The sequence below is a fragment of the Hippocampus comes genome, unplaced genomic scaffold (assembly GCF_001891065.2).
Source record: "Hippocampus comes isolate QL1 unplaced genomic scaffold, H_comes_QL1_v1.1 scaffold174, whole genome shotgun sequence".
Lineage (NCBI taxonomy): Eukaryota > Metazoa > Chordata > Actinopteri > Syngnathiformes > Syngnathidae > Hippocampus > Hippocampus comes.
In genome coordinates, this window is record NW_017805983.1 from 1001725 (window position 1) to 1026332 (window position 24608).

General features: G+C 44.3%; 1 protein-coding gene across 10 annotated transcripts in view; it reads left to right on the forward strand.

The window, feature by feature from the left end:
• The first annotated feature begins 1434 nt into the window (after positions 1-1434).
• Positions 1435-24608, forward strand: part of unc80 (unc-80 homolog (C. elegans)) — a 41951-nt gene continuing 18777 nt past the window's right edge. For 7 of the 10 annotated variants that reach the window (XM_019890927.1, XM_019890930.1, XM_019890931.1 and 4 more), the window contains exons 1-36: positions 1435-1733; positions 1926-1974; positions 2288-2444; positions 3564-3907; positions 4083-4206; positions 4292-4356; positions 5335-5480; positions 7833-8106; positions 8855-8989; positions 9078-9294; positions 9508-9648; positions 10760-11028; positions 11213-11536; positions 12184-12315; positions 12480-12627; positions 14467-14517; positions 14931-15079; positions 16022-16185; positions 16607-16705; positions 16853-17061; positions 17834-17940; positions 18098-18251; positions 18854-19026; positions 19102-19314; positions 19445-19580; positions 19653-19786; positions 20561-20738; positions 20821-21030; positions 21264-21361; positions 21482-21691; positions 21761-21868; positions 22012-22150; positions 22735-22916; positions 23011-23142; positions 24120-24306; positions 24412-24543. In XM_019890927.1, coding sequence (XP_019746486.1) covers positions 1642-1733; positions 1926-1974; positions 2288-2444; positions 3564-3907; positions 4083-4206; positions 4292-4356; positions 5335-5480; positions 7833-8106; positions 8855-8989; positions 9078-9294; positions 9508-9648; positions 10760-11028; positions 11213-11536; positions 12184-12315; positions 12480-12627; positions 14467-14517; positions 14931-15079; positions 16022-16185; positions 16607-16705; positions 16853-17061; positions 17834-17940; positions 18098-18251; positions 18854-19026; positions 19102-19314; positions 19445-19580; positions 19653-19786; positions 20561-20738; positions 20821-21030; positions 21264-21361; positions 21482-21691; positions 21761-21868; positions 22012-22150; positions 22735-22916; positions 23011-23142; positions 24120-24306; positions 24412-24543 — 5782 coding nt within the window. In that variant the 5' untranslated portion in view covers positions 1435-1641. The remainder of the gene's footprint in view (positions 1734-1925; positions 1975-2287; positions 2445-3563; positions 3908-4082; positions 4207-4291; positions 4357-5334; positions 5481-7832; positions 8107-8854; positions 8990-9077; positions 9295-9507; positions 9649-10759; positions 11029-11212; positions 11537-12183; positions 12316-12479; positions 12628-14466; positions 14518-14930; positions 15080-16021; positions 16186-16606; positions 16706-16852; positions 17062-17833; positions 17941-18097; positions 18252-18853; positions 19027-19101; positions 19315-19444; positions 19581-19652; positions 19787-20560; positions 20739-20820; positions 21031-21263; positions 21362-21481; positions 21692-21760; positions 21869-22011; positions 22151-22734; positions 22917-23010; positions 23143-24119; positions 24307-24411; positions 24544-24608) is intronic. The other 3 variants (XM_019890928.1, XM_019890937.1, XM_019890934.1) reach the window with 3 other exon arrangements.

Genomic DNA, 24608 nt, shown 5'->3' on the forward strand with positions numbered 1-24608 from the left:
TCTTGGATAAGTTCTGGAAGTCCAAATGTTGCCCAATCCTTCCCGTCACACCTGCAGCATGTTTGACACAATGCTTTTGTGGCCGTAGTAATGAGCCAAACACAAGGTCAACATGATGGAAAATACCTTTCTATCTGCCCAGTCTGGGTTTCGAGTTTAATTTGAAAGTATGATTTTCTAACTGTATTTTTTATAACTATCAAAAAGTTGCCTCTAAAAATTGTAAGTCTAAATTTAAATCCAAACTCAGGCATCGATACACCATAAGAGTTCAACATCCGGGTAACTAAAGAGAAGCGATTGAACTTTCGGAATTCATTCAACATCCAGCAGTCACAAAAAAAAAAAAATCATCTGTCCCTTGATCCACATCGAGATCGTGGTGAGCTGAAGCCCATCCTAGCTGATTTTGCTTGATAGGTGTTAAACATACACATGTTGAGGTGGTCGCTAGTCAATCGCAGGCCGCGCAAAGATGTCCATTTCAGACATTCACATTCAAACGCACAAATTTTAACGGACATGCAAATTCAGATTTTCAAATTCAAATTCCGAACCGCGTACAGCACCTATCAATATGCTGCCTTCCAGGGATATACGGACAGTACAATCGTGGTGTAAGTAGTAAATACCTGTTGTAAACCAGAGTATGTAGAAGTTTCTTACATGTTACAATTTAGGACCTTACCAACACTCTATGAAGATTGAGTAATCATTGTTGCCGAATTTTATTCTTGCTCAGTGTTCATGTTGTACGATAGGAATTACCTGACAGTTTCTTCCTACTTGGAAAGATTTCAGGTGGTCAGAGACAGCACCACTGTCATCTGTTTTGAATTGGACCGGAAGAAGCTTGCTGTATGTTCTGTGCGTGTGTTCGTATAAAAGCCAAGGTGCTACTGACAAGCTAACTAATTGGATGCCCATTACCAAAAAGTGATATGCTTCTCGTTCATAAATGTCGGAATGAAAATGCAATAAAATTTACAAAACGCTTACATTTATTATATTGCCTGGCCGGGAGCCAGAGATGTAGCAAGAAATGTAGAAATGTTCACACATATCAAAATATTCTCCTAGGTACGGGGTGGCCAGGGAGGTAGACACAGAGTGACAAGGGGTGGCCACCTCTGTGGCCACCCTGTAGCTCCGCCCCTGCGGGGAGCTTCACACCCCTAAATCTCTTGACACTTATCCGTATGATTGGCACCATTCAAACTTGGAAGTTCAAATACAAAGTCAGATGACATAGATGCACTGCACAGCATCTTCCCGAGCCGCACACGCACACACATACACGAAAGCACATAACCGAACGCACATACAAGGGTGCGCGGATGCACGCACGTATCGCCCTTCAGTGACCTTTTAGCTGCCGCCGTTGATGGGCGGTTCTGAAATCTCTTCGCCTCCTCCCCCCTCCTCACCTTCCTCCACAATCTCCCTCCCTTCATCCATCCACCTCCCTCCCTCCCTCCCTCTCTCTCTCCGCACGGTGACGGACACTTGCAGCCATTTTACGCAGCACGAATCCAATCATGTCATGAGAAAAGCTCGCCGCTCACCTGAGCCAGCAGCCGCCAACCGGTGGTCGCACGCAGGCGGGAGAACAGGCAAGACAGGCGGCGAAGACTGGCCAACATGGTGAAGAGGAAAAGCTTGGATGACAACGAGCCGGAGTGCGGCAAAGGAATCCCGTTCCCCATCCAGACCTTCCTGTGGCGGCAGACAAGGTTAGCCCCGACTCATAACAGGTGTTTGTCGTCGTTCTAGATCAAATGGTCAAATTAGAGCAGGCCGGAAGGTTTTTAATCAAGATGAGGAAATGTTTTTAATGGAGAACGGTGCCGGTGATGTCACAGCTGGAAGTCAACGCCGATATTGGCGAATCAAAATCATCGTTTTTCTTTCTCGTCTCTTTTCAGTGCATTTTTGCGTCCTAAGTTGGGAAAACAATATGAAGCATCTTGCGTGGTAAGTCATTGTAATATTGCCATATGATGAATAAGTACATAATCTGTTTTTGCTTTAATTCACCTGCAAATCAAGTGCACTCTTCATTTTGCATTTAGCAAATTAGTTTTGCCCGCTTGCTTCCTCCTATTACCCAGGAGCCAGAACTCATATCCATAATGATGCCTGGCCAGATCCCCTGGGATCGACAAAGCTGCCACTGTCTCTCCCATGGGCCTGGCCTCACTTGAGACCATGGTAGACAAAGTCAAAGAAAGAGGCTTTGGTTCATGTCTTATGTGTCTCCTCTGCTTTTCTCTGGCTGCCTCTCCAGTCCTTTGAGCGAGTCCTGGTGGAGAATAAGCTCCACGGGTTGTCACCGGCCCTGTCCGAGGCCATCCAGAGCATATCCCGCTGGGAGTTGGTCCAGGCCGCCCTGCCGCACGTTCTCCACTGTACTTCCATCTTACTCTCCAATAGGAACAAACTGGGTGAGGATACCCCTGCTTTATCTCGGATCTGTCCATAAAATAAATGCAGTAACAACAAAAAGTTAGATACATTCGTTTTCATGAAACCCCCAAGCGCTGGCGTGAATAATTAAAAAACGTGATAGTTGTTCCAGTCGCTGATTGTGTCGTGGTACAGTTGCCGGACTTGGGTGCGGGCAGCGAGGGATCAGTTCACACTCAGTGGCGGTGTGCATCAGAATCAGAATTAGAATCATCTTTATTGGCCAAGTATGTAGAACACATAAGGAATTTGTCTCCGGGAGTACAGGCTACACTCATATCATCATGTGGGTGTGAATGGTCCTTTGTCTCTATGCGTGCCCTGCGACTGACTGCCGACTAGTTCAGGGTGCAGTCCGCCTTCTGCCTGAAGTCAGCTGGGATAGGCTTAAGAACAAACCTTTATAAACGATGAAATGCAAGTGCACTTACTGGATACATACTATTCAACAACAGTTTAACAAATGTACTGTACTGGATTTTCTAAATGTTTAAGCCAGTGTTGCAATATGTGAACTTTTTTTTCTGTTATTATTAACTTCCTATTAAAGGGAGGCAGCATACCTTTACTGGTAATCATACCACACTTTGAGAACTACTTGCTTGTATTCATAATTAAAACCATAAATATACCACAAACTATGATCCCAAAACACTTTGCATTTTTAACTCATCGCGTATTACTAAATCCAGGCTGAACTTAGAGTAGCTCCTCCCTAACATACAAATATTTTAGCATCTTATTCAAGATATTTCACTTCAACACTACTTCCTAGACATCAATTATTATTTTCTTATTAGCTGGGCCTTTGGCATCATCTTATGGCATATTCCAGAAAGTTCCAGAAAGTACAAAAATCCCATTAGTTGAGGGGTTCCCTGGGAAAATGCACATACTATCAAGCTGGTTTTCATGAGCAATTGGCAGCGTATACCACAAAAGGGTATTGTACAAATTTTTTTTTTTAATTATGTAATAACCCCAGGATATTTCATGCAAACAAGATTCAAGTGATACATTTTGTCCCCATATTGTCTCCCATGTCTGCCTTCAGTGTAAAATTGTGGCATCAACTGTTGCCTTTTGACCTCTGGCAGGTCATCAGGACAAACTGGGCGTGGCTGAAACCAAGCTGCTCCATACGCTGCATTGGATGCTGTTGGATGCTGCCCAGGAGTGCAACCACGAGCCCAGCCTGGGTCACGCTTGGTCTGCCGGCGGCAGTGGCGGCGGTGCATTCCTACAGCCCGTTGGAAACCAAGGCTCATCTCCAGGTGCACCCGGCTCCTGCTCCAGCTCTGCCTTTGGGGGGTCAGGCCCACAGCACGGCAGCTCCCAGCTCGAGGAGGATGAGCACGCTCGCACCAAGTTGTTCCACAAGAGCATGGCCACCGTGGAGCTGTTTGTCTTCCTCTTCGCACCACTCATTCACCGGATCAAGGTCATTTCACACCCGAACATACATTCTTCCCCAGTAGGCTCTTTTGCACTACCAGAGACAAGTGAAACAGAACATTGTCATGTCATAGATGCTGCACTAGTAATAACATAAAGTATTCCTATAAATGAGTAAATAATAATAAAGTACAGATTCCAAGTATGCAACATTTGTGCAGGAGTCCGACTTGACCTTCCGTCTAGTCAGCGGTCTCATTATTTGGCAGCCAATGTGGGAGCACCGCCAGCCTGATATCCCCGCCTTCACTGCCCTCATCAAACCGGTCCGTAACATCATAACAGGTGAATAGAAACCACCTTTCAGCCCTTGAGATGAAAGAAAGATATATATTTTTTTCTTTTTAATTTACTTTGCTTGCTTCACCAGCAAAGCGAAACTCTCCAGTTATCAACCAATGCAGCCCACGTGGGTCTGGAAACCCTGGTTCGATGGTGAGTGTTTTCAACAGTTTTGTTGAATCAGAATGCATACACTGGTTCCGTGTTGATTGGCTGTGCTCCGGGAAGAGGCTTCAAAAGACAACGGCTTTCTCCAGCTATAGGGATTAGGCTTGGATGGCGTATCACGTTTTCCAATGTGATATAGCAGGGTTCAATATTAACCATGGCCCAGTTTCATTTCCGAACTGCTTGGAAATACTAAAAACATGATGCAGACATTATGACGAATTTTATTTTATTCAACTTTTACATTGAGATTTGATGTGCAGCTGCATATTTTAAAATATGTATTTTATTTGCCTTGCCCTTTTCTGTAAAAACAAACGGTTATAATAATAATAATGATGATGATGATGATGAAAAATAGAACAGCAAAAGTGGTTGTCTTGCATTTTGATACATTTCGATGTAAATATCATCATTTTCCCACTTTGAGAAAAATACCAGCACATACTGTATATCTTGGGTCACCGACATGGTGCCAATGGACCTTAGATCATCCCGGTCATGAGTTATTTAAGGAGGAATTTTGTAGAAATGACTTGCAGAGTTGTGTAGTGTTGCATATTGATCTTTATCTGTTTGTTTCGTCATTGCTGATAATTGTTGTGTCCAGTCGTTGAACCTGATCAGTGTCCTATTATTAGTCATACAATTTTCTAATTAAAGGTTATTGAAGCAACTTCATTAATTTAGAAGTGTGCCTCAAACTGGTAACCTTTCACATTAATCGTCTTGGAAAAAGGTGGGTGACCCCTGTTCTATATTGCGTCACCATTCAGCCCTAAAATATAGGGAAAGGGGAGTTGGGCTGTATTGCCCAGCCATAGTGGGTATGCTGACATTCATTAGCCCCCAGCATCAGCGAACATTAATGTGGTTAGCCAGGGTCCAAGCAGGAACCTTTCGACCCTTTCATCATTCACAACTGCTTATCTCTCCATCTCGGGCTTCCTGTTCCTTCCACAGGGCTTTCAAGTGGTTTGTGAGGCTGGCCATTCCGATTCTTCCTCCTCCTCAGCCGCAGGAGAGCACAGCTGTCGCCGCGGTAATTCTGTGGAGAAAGGCGGACCCTCTCAGCAACCCCCACTGGTCAAAGGACCGTCCAAGAAAAAGTGAGTGCCGTTTCAATAAACAAATAAGACTGTGTCATCTATGCCCAACAAACCTCACTCAGTACACACATTTCAATTCAAGGTCACTTACAAGTGACCTTGATTTATAAGTGTTAATGTCATGTTTTATCAATGTATAAATGATAGTGACACAAGCATTTAAGTATTGGCCTCCTAATCCATTATTGAGTTCTTATTTTTCTTTTGTTCAATTGTCTGAGCTTGCAGTAAGCTCTCGGTCTCACTCATATTACCCACCATCAATCTGTGCTTTTTTTCCATGCTTCCACCATTGCATCCATCCAATAAAAACCTACTGCATGTTCCTTATTATTTCCCTATGCGGATGCTGTCATGATGAACAATTCGTCCGGGAGCGGCAGTGACCCGCGCCGACACCGAGCCGGTGCCATCATCCCGCTGGTGGCTAAGCATTTAGCCCCACGGAAATGTCTGCAAAGCACCCAGCTCAGCCCACTGGGCCACACGGAGAGCTCCGTAATGTTTTCGCTCCGAGCCACCATGTCTCCTCATGTCGCATGGCCTTGGCTTGAGGGAGTATTTGCCCAGCATAACCGGTGTAATTATGCTGAAGTAACGTGCTGGCAGTGTTGCCTGCCTGGCTTGATTTGGATTGCCCGCAGCAAGTCTGGCAACATGGAGGCTCCCTTGCCAGACTTTGGGGTCAGGCTGTGTGTCTTTGGTGGAGAGAGGCAGTTTTTGCTTGCCATCTATTGGCAACTGACATCTGACATTGTGTTCATTTAATATCATGGGCAAAGGAATAGCCAAACAACTCGTGTGATGCAACTGTGCACCAAATTTGTTTATTGAATGTGGGTTTTTGTGACACTTGCTCACGGCTGATTGGTTGTCATTCAAAAAATAAAAATAAAAAATAGAGAGAGAGAGATTTTTTTTCTTTAATAGACACACCTCTGTGGTTTAGTCATTCAGCTCCTGTGATTAATGCTGCATAGTCATCCCGCAGCACCACACATCTCACCCGCAGAAAGCCTGCTGATGCGGGAGGCAGTTTGCATGGCAACCACAGGCTGCCTTGCTGCTTTTACTTGCACCCAATCAGGGGCTGCGAGTGTTGCAAGTGGGCCCAAAGGGTGGGTGTTGACAACCTGTATCCATGGCAACCCAGCAGCAGGCGAGACGGTGAAACATGACGCAGCAACCTGCTGTCTGCTCCCGAACTGATTAACTGAAGATATTGAGTGTTTCTGTCCGCTCCATTCATCGCAGCCGACAAGATGAAACATGAAACACTTCATGGCTCGCCATCGCTCTCATGCTATCGATATGTTTCTCCTCACGCCTTGCAGCTGACCAACTGCTGACCTTCATTTCGGTTTATTAATAATGAAATCACACTTACTGGAGGCGGTCTGGCTTTTATTTACCACCTTCATCTGATTGGACTGTTGTCCATAAAGCAATTTAGTGTACATTTTATGGCATTTCTGTGACAATGTACACTTTGTTTTGCCTCATTTTTGCTGCTGTTGACACATTTGGGGTCATGAGTTGATGGGAATCAAATTCTTATTCCCAGGTATTTGCATCTGCATTTAATATAGAACTTAGACATCAACATTATTTGTATTAAAGCAGCGAACCTTTGCCTTCTTTTGTGATTTGTTTCCTTTTTCAGTTGTTTGCTTTGGGGGTGTTCTCCCTTGGGTCTCCATGAATTACATACATGTACGGTGTTTCTTTAAATTGTTGGACAAATGTCCTAGTAAAGGTTCGTCTTTGTCTCTTCCATCCATAAAATAATTTTGGAACCTTGTGTCTAAATTCAAAACTGGATGTTCTTTTTAATAACTGCTTTGCATTTTCTGACGTAGCCTCTATACGTTTGTACATGTTGTCTCCTGCATGTAGAAAACTTTGATGACTTAATCCTGCCTGACCTACATTTGGAGAGGAATGTAAAACAGAGGAATTAAGTGATTCATATTTGGTGTGAGTTTATGTGATCTCAGTGCTATGGTCCCTGAGACGGGATATGATCTGTTGATATGCTCTGATTTGTGCAATTAATATGGAGTGGAGATGTTTCCTCTGTTGATATGTTCTGATTTGTGCAATTAATATGGAGTGGAGATGTTTTACATTTTCATGCAAAAATGATTTTGTTCATTACATGCATATAAGTACATATTGATAGAATAATTTAGTGTCTGGAAAGCACCGGTAAGAGCTTTAACAAGCGGCATCGGTTGATGTAAATTGACACATTGCAGACAAAGTAGCAAGTAGCTCACCTCACCTGCACCCAAAAAGGCTCCAAGGGGCCCACTAAACTACAGTGTTCATTTCCGATTGCTTTATATTCAGGACGTCAGCCCCTGCCGGTGTGCCAGCATCCCTGTCTCAGCGTGCTCGCTATGCCACCTACTTTGATGTCGCGGTTCTGCGCTGCCTTCTGCAGCCCCACTGGACAGAGGAGGGGGTGCACTGGGCATTGATGTACTACCTCCAACGGCTGAGACAGATTCTCGAGGAGAGGCCCGAACGTGTTCCAGAACCACTGGTCGCTCCTCTGCCACGCCCGCGGAGCAGCTCCATGGTGGCTGCGACGCCCTCGCTGGTCAATACCCACAAAACACAGGTAACTGACCCAAGAACAGATCCGCCACACCCATTTCTTTTTATTTGTCCTGTACCTTTCATAGAGGGGAGTCATAAATTTCTTTACAAAGTCCAAAAAAATTACACAAACACAAACATTATGCAGTTAATACATCCAGTAGGTATAGATATACACTCAGGGGGAGAAAGACAATACTGGACCTTTATTGATATATTACCATTTTCTGGAACTAAATGCTCTAAATAACAATATTTGTATTTGGAATCAGGATTTTTGTTGTCAATCGTTAATAGTTGGAATAAAACAAAAAATGTTCATTTTACTTAACTCTGAGCTAAACATACTTATAAAAAGTCAATTCGGACAAAATAATCATTTTTCAGCGGTGCCTTTTTTGCCCCAATGTATGCAAAGTCCAAATGAAATGTCTGCCTAAACAAATGTGTTTTTAATTGCAGTTTAAGTACTGTGTCAAGTCATGTAGTTGCACAATTTTGGTGCAACTACATGCTTCTATCACCTTTTAATTATTAATCTTGTGTGAGGAAAAGCAAATCAAAAGCAGTCAGTAGACCACAGCGATCGAACACGACAATAAAATGTCACCAGCTCCACAAAGCACCCGATCGTTGAGGCCTCTGCAAGTGACTTTTAGAATGATTGTACGGAATACTAAAATAAACGGGGTCAGTGCAAGGACGACAGAATGGGGGTGTTGTGCCTGATCCCAGTTTTGACGTTTTGAAATGTGTTTTCACCTTGGCAGGATATGAGTCTCAAATGCAACGAGGAGGGCAAATCTCTGAGCACTGAGACGTTCACCAAGGTTTCTCTCACCAACCTTCGTCGGCAAGCTGTGCCTGACCTTTCATCTGATCTTGGCATGAACATCTTTAAGAAGGTGAGACAAATGCGTCCAGATATTGATTTTTAATCGATACCAGGATAGAAACAACAGTGGTTCTGAGTGGGAAGTGCCTCTTTTTCAGTTTAAGAACCGGCGTGAGGACCGGGAGAGGAAGGGCTCCATCCCCTTCCATCACACCGGGAAGAAGCGCCAGCGTCGCATGGGCGTCCCCTTCCTCCTCCATGACGACCACCTCGATGTCTCACCCACCCGCAGCACATTCTCCTTCGGGAGCTTCTCTGGCCTGGGCGATGATCGGCGTACTCTGGACCGTGGGGGCTGGCAAGCCACCATCATGGGTTTGCGCAGAGCTTTTACCATCAACAATAGACTAGAACCAAGAAGCCAAAATCCTCAACCTCAGGATCCCAATCTCCAATCGCCTACAGAGAGATTTAAATTGTCCTGTCCACAAATATTACTGACCATCTTCACTCTCCTACTGACAAGAATTTACTACAGTAGAATGTTTTTTACCTATGAATACAACAATCTCCTCCCTTGTGTTACAGGCAAGTTTACGCGTCGGGGCAGCACAGACACAGCCGCCGATGCCGACAGCCTGAGCACCAAGCACTCGCATTCCCACCACTCGCTTCTCAGAGACATGCCTGACCATTCAAACAGCCACAGCGAGAACACCGTCAAAGAGGGTAAGAGGCTTGTGTGCCATGTACTGAGCATCGGAAATCAGAGATTTTGTCGATGATAACCTTTGTATGCATTGACTGATTGTGTGCTTTTTTTAATGTTTGAGTTTTTCTGGGTTCACTTTGAATCCATTTTTTCAGGAAATTGTTGTTTTAAATAATTACGCTAGTTTGAATCCCAAACGCAGTTTACTTTGGGGCTGCCTATCGAATCATTTTGTAATTTGTTATCTCATCAACTCTTCTCTCGACTAATCTTGCATCTCAACTTTCACATATTTTAACGTAAGATCTAGTCTACAAACACCAAGGAGCACTTTCCAACAAACGATGCTAGAATAGCTACGGTCGAACAACTAGTGATGGTAGATTAAACACCTTGCAATGAATTGCGTCTTTGACCCAGAGCACCAGGGATCAAATCCTAATCGGGTTGCGAGACCCCAACTCCCAGCCACTACCAGTGCCTAACCTGGATAAAAATGAGTGGGATGTATTTGGAAGGGCATGCGATGTAAAAACTTTGCCTAACATATCATGACAGTGGCGACACCTGACAAGACGTGCCACGAACAGGGAAAAATCTCACTGACTGCACCAAGAGAGGGTGGTGATAAATAGTGAAAAGATCATAAGCGGTTTAGATTAGAGTACAACGGACTTACATGGCCCTGAACTGTCTGTGTGAATGGCGTACAATGGTGCTGCCAATGCCTTAGGAAAAAAAAATTGTGATCGGTTTGGTCAAATTGGTTGATTTTTTTGTTGTTGTTCTTTCCCAGATTTTTGTTTTTGCACGCCACATAAAATCACATCCCATTCATGCAGGCATGAGGAGAAGTGTCATATAGACACTATGTGAAAAAATGTGTCTGTGGGACGTTCAATGCATTTCAGAAAGACTCGTGTTCTGAAGCCCAAGTACTTACAGACGAGCTACCGCCTTGTTTGCCGGCAATCTTTGTTTTCTATTAAATGTTTTTTTGTTGGATTCTAATGAGAAATGATGATTTGTTATTGAGATCCATGATATTATAGTGTCCTGGCATCATTGCTGAGCAAATGAGGAAAACTGTGTTTTGAGAATAATACGCCTGTTCTCTTGTACCTTCAGTTCGATCCCAGATTTCCACCATCACCATGGCCGCCTTCAACACGACTGTGGCGTCCTTTAATGTGGGCTATGCCGACTTTTTCACTGAGCACATGAAAAGGCTCTGCAACCCCGTGGTTGTCCCGGAGATGCCTGTGGAGACACTGGCCTGTGCCAACCTTCCTCGCAGCCTGACTGACTCCTGCATCAACTACTCCTGCCAGGAAGAGGGCGACAACATTGAGGGCACCAATAACTTTGTGCTAAAAAATGGAATGTTAGACCTCTCAGTGAGTGACAACAGTGTGCCAAATTTATGGACATTTTTCAGTCTGTGAATTAATGGCAATGCATATTTATTGAAATTCATGGGTTTGAACTACTTCAAAATTACTTGAGAGAGAGAGAGAGAGAGAGAGAGAATGTTTACCAAAGGCACCCTTATGAGCTGTTCCTCCTTCTCTTTTGTGTCAGGCTGTGCTGCGTGTCCTCTACGCTGTCCTCAGCCATGACATCAGCTCGAGGATCTGCGATGTGGCGCTCAACATCATCGAGTGCCTGCTGCAGCTGGGTGTGGTACCTGGGATGGGCAAAAAGCTGTCCAAGCCTGACAACAAGGAGAATGAGGAGGTGCGAGTCAAGGACACAGTTGGCCCCAGCCTAGGAGGAGGGGGAGGCGGCGGAGGTGGTGGCGGTGGAGATGGTAGCAGTGGAGGCGGAGGCGGAGGAGGTAGTGGCGGAGGAAGTGGGCAAGGGAGCAAGGATGATGTGAAAAATAACAAGGACAATGACAAAAAGGTTAGTTTGACACCAGTCTTGGTTACAACTTTTCCTGTTTCGTTTTGTTGAGTCAACTTTTTATTTTGAATATGCAATACATAAAAACTAAGACATGAAAAATCTAAAATAGAAATGACCCATGCTGAAATACCCCTGACTGCCGGTCTGAAAAGGAGTAGGAAGAAGTTCAAACCCCTTCACTGATACCGAAGCGCAATTATCCAGCAAGACATGCAATCTTACATGCGTGCATATGGACAAATAGTTTTTTTTTTTAATGAGTCAAATGTCCATTTATTTAGGTCCGTCAGGCCACATTTAATAAAACTGCAATATTATAAACCAAATATTATTTTCATTCAAACCAACCAAATAAAAATAAACTACCTCCTTTACCTTTCGTAATGCATATCTCAATGGCACGGCAACAGTATAATTGTGATTTGTTCAAATTATTTCTTTTTCTGTAAATTGTTTTTTTTTTTTTTTATGTATGGGTTTTACACTACTGTTGTTGTAGGTGCAGGACAAGTACATTTATTAAAAAAACAACAATGTTTTTGCTCTATTGTATTTGTTTGGCTCCATATGCTGCACTTGTTATACATTCTTTTACAGACTGGTTTATATATGCTGCTAATGTTTTTGAACTTCACAATAAACAGGAGGAGAGTTCTTGCCTCAGCACTCATCGGCTGGCTCTTTCCATGCTCATCAAGATCGTAAAGTCTCTGGGTTGTGCTTACGGATGTGGCGAGGGACACCGCGGCCTCTCAGGAGATCGCCTGAGGATGCAGGTCAGAATTGTTTTCTCTGTGGTTACTTTTCCAACAATCCAGCAAAATGTATACGTTTTTATTTTTTACTGTAAGGGCCTTTGTGTTGTGATGGTGCTTCATCGTATCTTGTGCTCTTGCATTTTTTTTCTTAGTATAAATATTTAATAACTCTGTCCTATCAGGCTCAAAACTGCCTGACCAACCTTTACAAGCTGGACAAACTGCAGTTTCGCCAGACAATGCGCGACTACGTCAACAAAGACTCCCTGAATAACATTGTGGACTTCCTTCATGCTCTGCTGGGCTTCTGCATGGAGCCGATCACCGACAGTGAGTATGTGCCTTTGTGAGAGGTAGCCACAAATAAACTCAGGATAGTGTCTGAGGTGGACGACTTCCTTTCAGTCAGTCAGTCTGTCATTTTTTTATTGTTTATTAATTAGTTTATTGGTTGTTCCAAAAGAAAGGTCAAGGTGACTAGTAAAAAGTTTAAAAACAGGTCATATAGATCAAGTGATTCTCAAAATTTGGCATGTAGGCTCTCTCGAGTGGCATGCGAAAGAATCACTGCCTCCAAAACATTTCGGTGCAATTTTTATGTGTAACACATTATAATTGAATCCTTATTTCAGTGTAGTTTTTTAAAATATATTTAAGATCAGCCTTAAAGTTCAAACATTGTGCATAATTGTGACTTACAAGTGGGACTAGAACAGGGGTGTCAAACTCATTTTACATTGTGGGCTACATACGGCCTCGGTAGATGTCAAGTGGGCCGGACCATTAAAATTATACCATACTCTGCTATAAATAACCAAAATAATATGTCTTTCCTTTGTTTTGGTCGAAAGAAGCACAAGAACATTAGGAAAATGTTGAAATTTAATGAACATATCTTTTACAAAACATTTCATGAAGCACCTTAGATTTCCTTAGACAAATGTGCAATTTACTTTTATCATTCACATATATGCATTGCAACTGATCCCACTGATTGTAAAAAGGCACAAAACTTGAACAAGTAATTGGTATTGAAAAATATAGTCATGCATTTTAAGATTAAACGAGATTTATAAAGAAAGGAATTTTTAAACCGTTATATTAAATCTAAATGTAATCCCTGCCGACACCTTACAAACTAAGGAGAGTGCTAAAATGTGGAAAGAATAAAGTATTCACATGTCCTTGATAGCGTCTGCTGTGTTGGGTCTGTCTCAGTGACAGACTGAGACTGCTGTTGTCTTCTACTCTGATCAAAACAGTGTGTCCCCTAGCCGATACTCCTTGAATTGCACCTTCTTAAAATATTCATTCCGTATCTCTTATGCATGTTTTCACTTTTAAATGACCCTGCGGGCCTGATCGAACCTCCTTGGGGGCCGGTTCCGGCCCGCGGGCCGGATGTTTGACACCGCTGGTCTAGAAGAAACAAATCTTTTTGGTACTTGTTCGGCGTTACTTCCACTGTAAATAACACCATCAAAATGGATTTTAAAAGAATTTTATTGATTGATTTATTTTACACCTACAATTGCCACACATTATGCTCTGAATTATACAGCATCCGTGAAGACACAAATGTCGTCTTTAAGACTCAAACGTGTGGTTGACAAAACTGAATTGTTTTCCCTTCCAGTGCTATCGCTGTTTCTATCTCTGTTGGTCTGCCTCCCAACGCCGCTTGTCCCTGTCTGTCGCAGTTGTCCCACTTCTCTCCGCCATCCCTCACTTCCTCCTCCTTCATCAAAGTGCTGCATCCTTCCTTCAGCCCCTTCTTCCGTCCTTCCTTCCTCCCTTCTTTGCTCATCCATTTTCGTACACTTGCCAATCCAAAGCTTTGCCCATTACATCTCTGTTCAGTCTGCGGCATGACCGCTGAGCATTGAGCCATGCTCTACATGCCAATTCAGTTTTGCATTGACATTGTTTTTGTCTCTGCTTGATGACATCATACAAAATTGAAAACAATATATTGGCAAGTGACCGAACTGATGAGTGTTTTGATGATGAAAGCCTTGCAAGTTTTTTGTTGAAATATGTGTATGTTACTTTTGCCGATGTTTTTTCTTGGGTTGACCTCTCTGAGGAGGTCCTTTCCTGACACCACGTACATGTCTGTGCTGGCCTGATGTCAATCACAACCTGTGCCCCGCCTCTTTTCTCTTGCAGAGTACGGCAGTGCAGGTGAGAGGTCCAGGAGGGCGAAAAAACGAAACATCGGTAGATACACATGATGTATAATCAATAGAACATTGATAGTAAAGATGTGATAAACCCACCTGAGCAGAACCTTTCTTAGGCACAGCTTCCATTGCTGCCCCTCTCGCTCTGTCCTAAAGTGACAAATCTCGCCTGCAACTCCAAATTTACCAATCTGTATTCTTTAGGCCACGAGAATGATTAGTTCAGTGCGGTTCAAAAGCAGGCCTTAGTCACTTGCATGTATTCCTTTTTTCCTTACCCAGAATCCTTTTCAGTTTGCTTCTCCCCCCATATGCTGTACAGACCTGTTTTCTTTGCCCCCTTTAACCCTAAGTTGTCGTATGTGACAACTGTTTGCTTGTCATGTTCTGCTGACTAAACCACCCCCGTGTGATCCGTGTTCTTTGCCCCCCCTCCCTGTTTTTTTTCAGACAAGGCGGGATTCGGGAACAATTTCACCACTGGGGATAACAAGTCCCTGGCGCAGAACATGGAGGCGGTGGTGGTGGGTTGCATGTTCAAGTCGCTGATCACCCGCTGCGCCTCCACGACACATGAGCTTCACAGCCCTGAGAACCTGGTGGGTGCTTGTAATTGTGCGTCTGCCTTGATTTTTTTTTTTCTGCCTTGTATCAACGCTAAATTCAACACTTGGTATATAGAAAGACAGACTCAATCATGCCATTCTGTATAATCAAAATATGAAGAAATTATTGACCAGGTCTGTACCATCAAAGATTTTTTTTCACCAAGGCTTAGTAACAGATGTAAAAAAAACAAAAAACACACAGTGCATCAAGAAGGTATTTACAGTGCTTTCTTCCAAAAGTGATGAAATGCATTTTTCCCTCCCCAACTTTAGTCTTTTCTGTCAATTTTCAAATTTATTAAGAACCGACAGAGGTACCGGGTTTAATTCCAGCTCCGGCCTTCCTGTGTGGAGTTTGCATGTTCTCCCCGTGCTTGTGTGGGTTTTCTCCGGGTCCTCCGGTTTCCTCCCACGTTCCAAAAACATGCATGGCAGGCTGATTGAACACTCCAAATTGTCCCTAGGTGTGAGTGTGAGCGCGAATGGTTGTTCATTTCTGTGTGCCCTCTGATTGGCTGGCAAACGGTTCAGGGTGTCCCCCGCCTACTGCCCGAAGACAGCTGGGATAGGCTCCAGCAGCCCCGCGACCCTAGTGAGGGTAAAGCGGTTCGGAAAATGAATGAATGAATGATTTAAGAACCAAGATTCGACATGTCATATGTACAGAAAAAATTACAATTCATTAACAATAATAAGAAATGAAATGCTGCCTTTGCTACTTTTCTTTCACTTTTGCAAAGAATCTGAAATACAAAAAAAAGCCATTTGAAATAGTAAAAGATTAATTACTCAAGGAAATGGGTGGGCTCGGCAATGTACATTGTAAACACTTAAAAACAATGCCAGTGTAAGTCACTTTTGGCGGTACAGGCCTCCCACTGAGCCGCCTCCACTGGTGACTCTCTGATGCTTGCTTGTCACCCTCCTTCACAGGGCCTGTACTGCGACATCCGCCAGCTGGTGCAGTTCATCAAGGAGGCCCACGGAAATGTTTTTCGTCGAGTGGCTCTGAGCGCCCTCCTCGACAGTGCCGAGAAGGTCACAGCAACCAAAAAACCTGATGAGAAAGATGAGACCAAACTGCAAGGTCCAAAAAGGTACTGGGGAAAAAATGCTTTATTGGGGCCAATCCCTGACATGTACTCAAAAAAAAAAAAAAAACAAGATGACTTCTCATCCACTCTTGACCATCTCATCACTGCTTGCCTTGTTGTCTGTGTTGTTTACATTTGTTCTTCTTGCATGGGGCGAAATGGTACTTGTTCATGTATTTGTCCTTGACAAGACACAGACAGACTCTTTGCATTAATTTCCTTGCTTATCTGAGCACTTTCTCACCTCTTTGACAAATGCAAAAGTCTATGAAGTCTGGGGGGACAGACCCAGCCAAGAAAGTGCAAATATTTTCCCTGGATGCTAACATCGCAGAGAGTGCAACTGCACGTATGCTAATTTGGAGCATTTTCAGATGGATGGGTGGCCTGAGTGCTGTTTGTTTGTTGGGGTGTGTGCGTGCAGGTCAGAGGCGGGTGTGTCCGGGGAGAAGGGTCAGATGTCCAGTGCTGCAGATGAATGTCGCAGCTACATCTCCAGCAGACCCCCCCAGACACCCGAACAGTGAGTGTTGACCTCATCACATCGCCACCATTGTGTCTATCCATGTCATGCTGGCCGCCATCACTTTGTTATGGAACAATAGAGGAAGAGTTTTATTTATTTTTCAAGTTGAACTATACCTCTACTCCTCTCTGTGTCTGTCTCCAGCGAGGAGCAGATCCCAGGAGCTCTGCTGGGCAGGAAAGACTTTTGGAGGAAGATGTTCAAGTCGCAGAGTGCTGCCAGTGACACCAGCAGCCAGTCTGAACAGGACACCTCAGAATGCACCACCGCCCATTCTGGTACCACCACGGACCGTCGCTCCCGATCAAGATCCCGACGTATTTCACTTCGTAAGAAACTGAAACTTCCTATAGGTAAGTGCACCTACCTTGAGATTTTTATGAAAAAAGCACAAGTTAACTTAAATCAAGTCCTCATGTGTATATCTCCTAAATTTGCTGCCACCTCTGTTTCTCAGTTTAACAAATACCAAATCATCACACACATCACATGTTTCTCCACATTCAATGTACTTCACTGCATCCTGCCACCTTATATGTTCCTTTTTTACATCTCAGCATGCCGCAGGACCACTCGCCTACCACTCACCCTCTCTGTCTTACGTATGTGGAAGTGGAACCATCTTGATGTTATCATCTTCATGTTGTCTGTTATGGTGTTGCATCACCCCTCCTGGCATGCAGGCCCAGATTGAGGTCAATTTGTGATTTGTAGTCGTACGTGGCATGTGAAGATGGAAGGATGGAGGTTGCTGCAGACATGGACTTTATTTGCAATTTATTTCTTTTGGGGTTAGTGTTGCCAGAAATGTTCATGCTTTGTTCCTCGGTGAGGAATCCTTACTGAACTGAGGTTTCATGAGGTATGCTTAGATCTTGCGAAATGTGTTGATGTCTTCCGTGATGCCAGAATTCAGAAGGACTCATCTAGTTGACTTCATTTCTCTGGCATCTTCGTCTTTCCACTTGGAACTTGCTTGCATGTTGTGAATGAATGTGAATGCCGTTCACCTTATGCACCCTTGTGTGTCGCTACCACCTGTGTACTATGTGTGCTTTGTACCCATGCATTTTAGATGCTCTCACGCTATAGTATGTGCGAACATGTTATTCACGCTGTCTCCAGGCAACTGGCTGAAGCGTTCCTCTCTCTCTGGACTTACCGATGGTGTGGAGGATCTGTTGGATATCAGCTCAGTAGATCGACTCTCTTTCATACGGCAAAGTTCAAAGGTCAGGAGGGTTGACCCTGCCTCTATTTTATTAACTTGTGTGCTTTTAAATCTCTTGAATTTGTCTTTTACTGCTGTATCCAGCAAATTTCCAAGTGTGGGATTAATAAAGTCTTATTTTTTCTTATCTGATGTTGTGTTTGGCCATCCATGAGCAGGTGAAGTTCACCAGCGCAGTCAAGCTGTCAGAGGGGGTTGCCACCGGGCCCGAATACGGCAGAGATGAGGAAGAGAATTTCTTCAAGCGGCTCGGTAAATGGAGGTCTGGCAGGAGGAATCCATCCAAGCTTCACCACACAGAAGAGAAAGATGGTAGACCTCGCCCAAAAATCCCAGCAGCCCCTCGGCCACTCACTGCTCCCATAACACCCCTCCCCCACCCCTTCATTGCTCTCTGTGCTCCCTCTTTATTTGACGTTTCATCTCACATCTCCTGCAGTCTTCTCCTAGTTTTTTTTTTTTTTTTAGAAAGGGCTGTTTTGAGGTTTCTGCTGTAAATGTGTGTTGTGTTGCATGCATGTCCCCCTCCATCAAAAAACACCTCAGCCCTCCCCCTTTTACTCTCACAGACTTTATATCTTTCAAGCATCTTTCTTCTGTGGTGTGGTCCTTACACGTTGCTTTTAGAGCCTTCTATGCTTCCGGTGCTGTTAATTTGGTGGCAGTTTCGAATGACAATGGATGACATTTCTTTGTGTGATTTCACTTGTCATTTCAGTAAATGTTAGAAAGAAAAATGCTTTTGCAGCATTTCAAACGTTGATCACACAATGAATGTCGACAATTTACCAGTACAACTGCCAGTGGCTACTTTATAACTCGACATCATTTGTCAGTGGCGATCAAGCGTGTTCTGTTAAATGGAAAAAAAAAATTACATTCAATTATCAAAAATCCATTTCCCATTTGTCAAGGACCCCATGGTTTCCAGGAGCGTCTTGCCGCCAGTCAGGAGGCCATAAAAAACAAAAATGTGGTAAATTTAGGTGCAATTCGACAAGGCATGAAACGCTTCCAGTTTCTGCTCAACTGCTGCGAGCCAGGCACCATACCTGACGCTTCAATCCTCGCCGCGGCTCTGGACCTGGTACTTGTCATCAGTCTCCTCATGCATCCCTTTTATTCATCTCCCTGGCTTGACCTTGTCCTTGGCTGTTCCCAGGAAGCGCCCATCGTGGCTCGGGCATCCCTCTTTCTTGAATGTGCCCGATTTGTCCATCGCTGTAACCGCGGCAATTGGCCAGAGTGGATGAAGGGCCACCATGTTAACATCACCAAGAGAGGCCTGTCCAGGGGGCGATCACCTATAGTGGGCAATAAAAGGAATCAGAAGCTCCAGTGGAATGCGGCAAAACATTTCTGCCAGTGGGGAGATGTGAGTCAGATGATGTTTGCTTTCAAGACGGATTAAATTCAGGGTTCTCAAACATTTTGGGTGCAGACATTTTTCCAAACCCCAAAAATGCCATGTGCCACTGTGTGTCGTCGTGTGTTTCTCCAACTAGGCGATTGGCACGCGGCTGAGTGAACTGTGCCACTGCGACAGTGAGAGTCCTGCCAACATCCTGGGGTACATCTACGATGAAGAGACTAAACGAAGAATGAGGAAAGAGGATGAGGAAGAGGACTATTTAGATGATAGTAAGTCAGATGCTGATGCTGGTTGTTGGCATCTCGTTCTCATTTAGTCATTATTTTTTCTTTCACCCCAAGACACCGTCAATCCAACCAAATGCGGCTGCCCTTTTGCTCTCAAGATGGCTGCTTGCCAGCTGTTACTGGAAATCACCACCTTTCTGCGAGAGACATTTCCTTGTTTGCCGCGACCACGCACAGAACCACTTGTGGTACTTTCATGGATGTGATCTTTTTTCCCACTTTCACCAAGCAGTTCAGTTCAGTTAGGTTTGCTCTTTTGGATTTCTGCTCTCAAAAGTTGTTAATCACATTGACTGAGCACAAAAGGTGCATTTCCTGAAATCTTTCTTCTTGTAATAAGCAATCAAATGGTAGGGAAAAAGAACATTTTAGCTGTCCTCTGTCGTCATGTTCACTTTATTATTGTGTCACTTTTCTCACTTTTGATACGGTGGTCGACTGGTTAGCATGTTGGCCTCAGAGTGCAGAGGTGCAGGGTTCAATTCCGGCTCCCGCCTTCCTGTGTGGGGTTTGCATGTTCTACCCGTGTCTGTGTGGGTTTTCACCGTCTACTGTGGTTTCCCCCCCAACATTCCAAAAACATGCGTGGCAGGTTAATGAAACACTCTAAATTGTCCCTCGTTGTGATTGTGAGCCCGACTGGTTTGTTCCTCTGTCTGTGCCCTGCGATTGGCCGGCAACCAGTTCAGTGTGTACCCCTCCTACTGCCCAAAGAACATGCAAACACCACACAAGGAGGTCTGAGCTGGAATTGAACCCTGTACCTCTGCACTGTGAGTTTGACGCGCTAATCGCTGGACCACCGGGCCGCCTTTCCATTGTATCTAAATAGCTGTAATTACTTGGGTCCATACTTAGTTCATTCAATTGTACTCTACTGCTTGGTGGAAACCTGGCTTCAGCATGAGACAAATGAGTGACAGTCCTGATGACATGTGAGTGTTTTCTTTCATCACCTGTAGGATTTAGAAAGCTGCCGCCTGCGTCTGGATCCCGAGCTAGGCCGACATCGCTACGAGAGGAAGATCAGCTTCGCAGGCATCCTCGACGACGAAGACGGGCATGATTCGCTTAACAGTAGCAGCCACACTCTGAAGTCAGACACCATGTGTGACGACAAAAAGGCTCAGGAGGCCACAGGTGAGCCATTGTTGGAATGGCTTCGTTGCTCAGGTTTCTTTTTTAGCCATTGCTCATTTAGCCTTTCGCGACATCTCTCCAGTGCCCATGCGAAAGATTCGTATCGGAGGCTCGCGACTGCTTCAGATCAAAGGAGCACGCAGTTTCCGTGTGAAAAAGGGGGGCTCTTTGTCTTCCATACGGAGGGCAGGCAGCCTGAAGAGTACCAAACTGTCTCGACAGGATTCAGAGTCAGAGAATGAGGAAGGGATACTTTCACAAACAAACAGCCGAGATACTGTCACAGACATCGGTAAGTCAAATGCCAAGCGTCATCAGTTTTCTAATGACAGATTCGTTGGGACCCTCTGCGATATGCTTGGGAATTATAGCTGCAAACCATCACAGAAGACACCACACCAGTTTATCCAAATCACATGTTTGTAGCGATGGATGTAAATCAATTCCCCGGTGGGGAATTGAACATAGTATTTTGTGGCCATATATCTATAGTTACTGTATATGTCCTTTTTTTGCCTCATGCAGGTAGTCCCTGCAGTACCAGTGAACCGAGCATTGAACCGGAAGGCCAAAGCTCAACTGGAGCAGAGGACAACTACCACCGCAACATGTCTTGGCTTCATGTATGTCTGCAAGAATGAGTAGATATATCGTTCGCTGTGAAAGTATTTGGACAGTGACAGAATTGGCGTTCCATATTTGTCCGCAAGCCAACACGGGTGTTCCCTCTCACTGTGTCGCAGATCATGATCCTCCTGTGCAACCAGCAGAGTTTCATCTGCACTCACATTGACTTCTGCCACCCGCGCTGCTACCAGCACCACAACCGCTCCTGTGCCCGCCTGGTCCGCGCCATCAAGCTTGTCTACGGCGAGACGGTGGACAGCCTAAGAGAGGACAGCGTCGCCGCCACCACTAGTATCATCAGCGCTCGTGCACAGAAGAACAAGGAGGTGAATTGCATAACCCCACCATCACGACGTGATTTTTGTTTGCCTTTCTGAGAGTCTGTTTGGCCTCAGTGTTCTGACAAATCATGTCTGAGGACGCCGTCCATGAAGCGGAGGCCCACTGACAGCAACACAGAAGGAAAGAAAGACACCGGAATGTTAAAGTACATCAGAAACCAGGTGTGTCGTTTGGCTTAGTACTGTTTGCACCAGTGGAGGGTCTTACAGTAACAAAGTACAAATACTTTGTGCATGTACCTAAGTAGATCTTTTACTCTGTGTGTTTGCGAGCAAAATGCATGTTGGACCTGTGTCTGTTGCAGGTGATGAGCTTGTCGCCGGCTCCCTTGTCTCTGCTCATCAAAGCTGCTCCCATCTTGACTGATGACATGTATGGAGACGTTCAGCCTGCAGCCTGGGAGCTTCTGCTCAGCGTGGATGAACACATGGCAGCTGCTGCTGGTGAAAGCTTTGTACTTGCAGCTCATTCCAGAATTACAGGACATTGAGGCACCATCTTTTATAACATTTATTTACATTTTTGGTTAAAAAAATAAGTCTGGTTAAAAAATAAATAATCATATAATTTTGTTCTACTCGCTGAACCAACGGTACAGTTTTTGTGAGGTATTTTATTTGTTATAGCTTAGACATTGCTGTGTTTGGCACAACGCTGTGACGTATACTCAGGACAACTGAACATTTAAAATTGTTTTAAATAATGAATAAACCTATAAACCTAACCCTTAACAATTAAATTGTAAAATACATTTTATTAGAAAACTAATTGAATTGTAGTATTACTCTAACTGCAGTAACAGATTTTTAAATAAATGCTAATGTTAATACTATGTGCTCAAGAGTACATGAGAATGTCAGCTATTTTAGCTGCATGCATCAAGAAAGAACTTTTTTTTTTCCTCAGGATGACCATGATTGACACAAGACAGAAACTGTCCTCCCATTTTTGGAATAACGCTACAGCTAGATTTTGACCTCACTACAGTGCCATGATATTCTTCTCCGGTCATCTTGTTTGCCCCCAGCCGCCATGTTCCTCCTGTGCGCAGTGAAGGTCCCCGATGCCGTGACTGAGATGATGATGGCTGAGTTCCAGCACCATGAGGCCTGCCAGCGCATCAACTCTATTTTCAAGTTTTACACGCTTTGGCGTTTCCGTTACCAGGTGTGGCCTCGCATGGAGGAAGGGGCCCAGCAGATCTTCAAAGTATGCATTATTGTTACAGATGTGTGAAGGCCAGTGTGTAATTCAAGCCACTTTTGAGTGTGAGGATGTGTGTCACTTCATTTACTTGTTTTAGATTCCTCCACCCAGCATAAACTTCACCCTGCCGTCTCCAATACTGGGCATGCCCTGTGTCCCCATTTTCGACCCCCCATGGGTTCCCCAGAACACCGGAAGCGTCCAAGACCCAATCAATGAGGACCAGTCTGTAAGTACTTGCATACTGTATTTGTTTTTTTTTTTTTGTCATCAGAAGAGTGATAGGAATTCTTTCTATGCTGGATCGAATAATTCAGGTGTTAGGTGAATATTCGTCTTGTTTGCTCATTTCAAGATGAAGATGAAAATGTTCTAAAAGCAATCAATCTTCCACAGACTTGCCAAATTAACAACTGTGAAAAATGCTTGTTGTGTTGTCAAGTTTTACCATAGGTCACAAATTCCCCTGAAACATGCTATAAGAGTTGCAAACCATTTGGAAGTGTTTTATGGGTGTTGACATGTCAACAAAAATTCAGGTTAAAGAACAGTTTCTTCACAAAAAGAAAAAAAAACACGGCAGATGATGGCCATCATTTTGTTTTTCTTTAAATTAAAAAAAAAAACACTCCACAAAATGTCACTTCGACTTTTCTCTTTTTCCTGTTAGTTATTTTTGCATGATTATTTTAAGTGTTACAGATTTTGATGAAGACCTTCCTCTATCATTTTATCTGTCTTTGTTTTTAGTTTCCCGCATTAATTCAGTCAGTCCATGCCATAGTAAGTTTTCTGTCCAAATCTTTTGTGCTGATGCATCTTTTTTACCTCAAAGTCGTAAATGTCAGGAAATATAATTTTTCTAGATTTTTTTTTTTCAGTGGATTGGGGTCAACTGCATTTTTTTCAGAGGTTTCCAAGAGGGGGGCAGTTGCATCTTGATCAGAAACGAGCACTGTCTTTAGGAAAACAACAGCATGCATCAGACATTGTGTGTTGTGCTGTGTATGCATGGTCATGATGAGACAGACTTCGCCATGTATGTTCTCCCGTATGTGTACGCGCACGTGTGCCAATGCCATGATATGCAGCAAGTTTTCTATTTCTGCCCGGGATCCCCACAGAACGCTATTGAGCCAATGGAGGGATATTGTATGCTTGTAGCGAATCCAATTTGCCCAATCCTGATCGTCACCCCCCCTACAGAAATCCTTCTCCGCACGGGCAGTGTCGCGCTCTCACCAGCGAGCCGAGCACATCCTGAAGAACCTGCAGCAGGAGGAGGAGAAACGGCGCCTGGGCCGTGAGGCCAGCATCATCACTGCCATCCCTGTGGCACAGGAGGCATGCTATGAACCCACGTGCAGCCCTCCGTCTGAGCAAGAGGAAGAAGGTGGGGCACGTGGTGGACACACTTGCAGCACTGCAAGATTTATGCATTACGGGTTTTTTCTTTCCTCACTCCTCACCTGTCCATGTTTGACTTTGATGCTGCCAGCAGAAGAAGTGGTGAACCTGGCGTCTCGGCGTCTGTCTGTTAGTCCGTCCTGCGCCTCCAGTAACTCCCACAGGAATTACTCTTTCCGCCGAGGCTCTGTGTGGTCAGTTCGCTCATTAGCTAGTGCTGAAGGTACGGCACACTTTCAAAGTGCAGTTTGTTTTGGAATGACGGTCTGAGCACGTTTCTGATTTTGG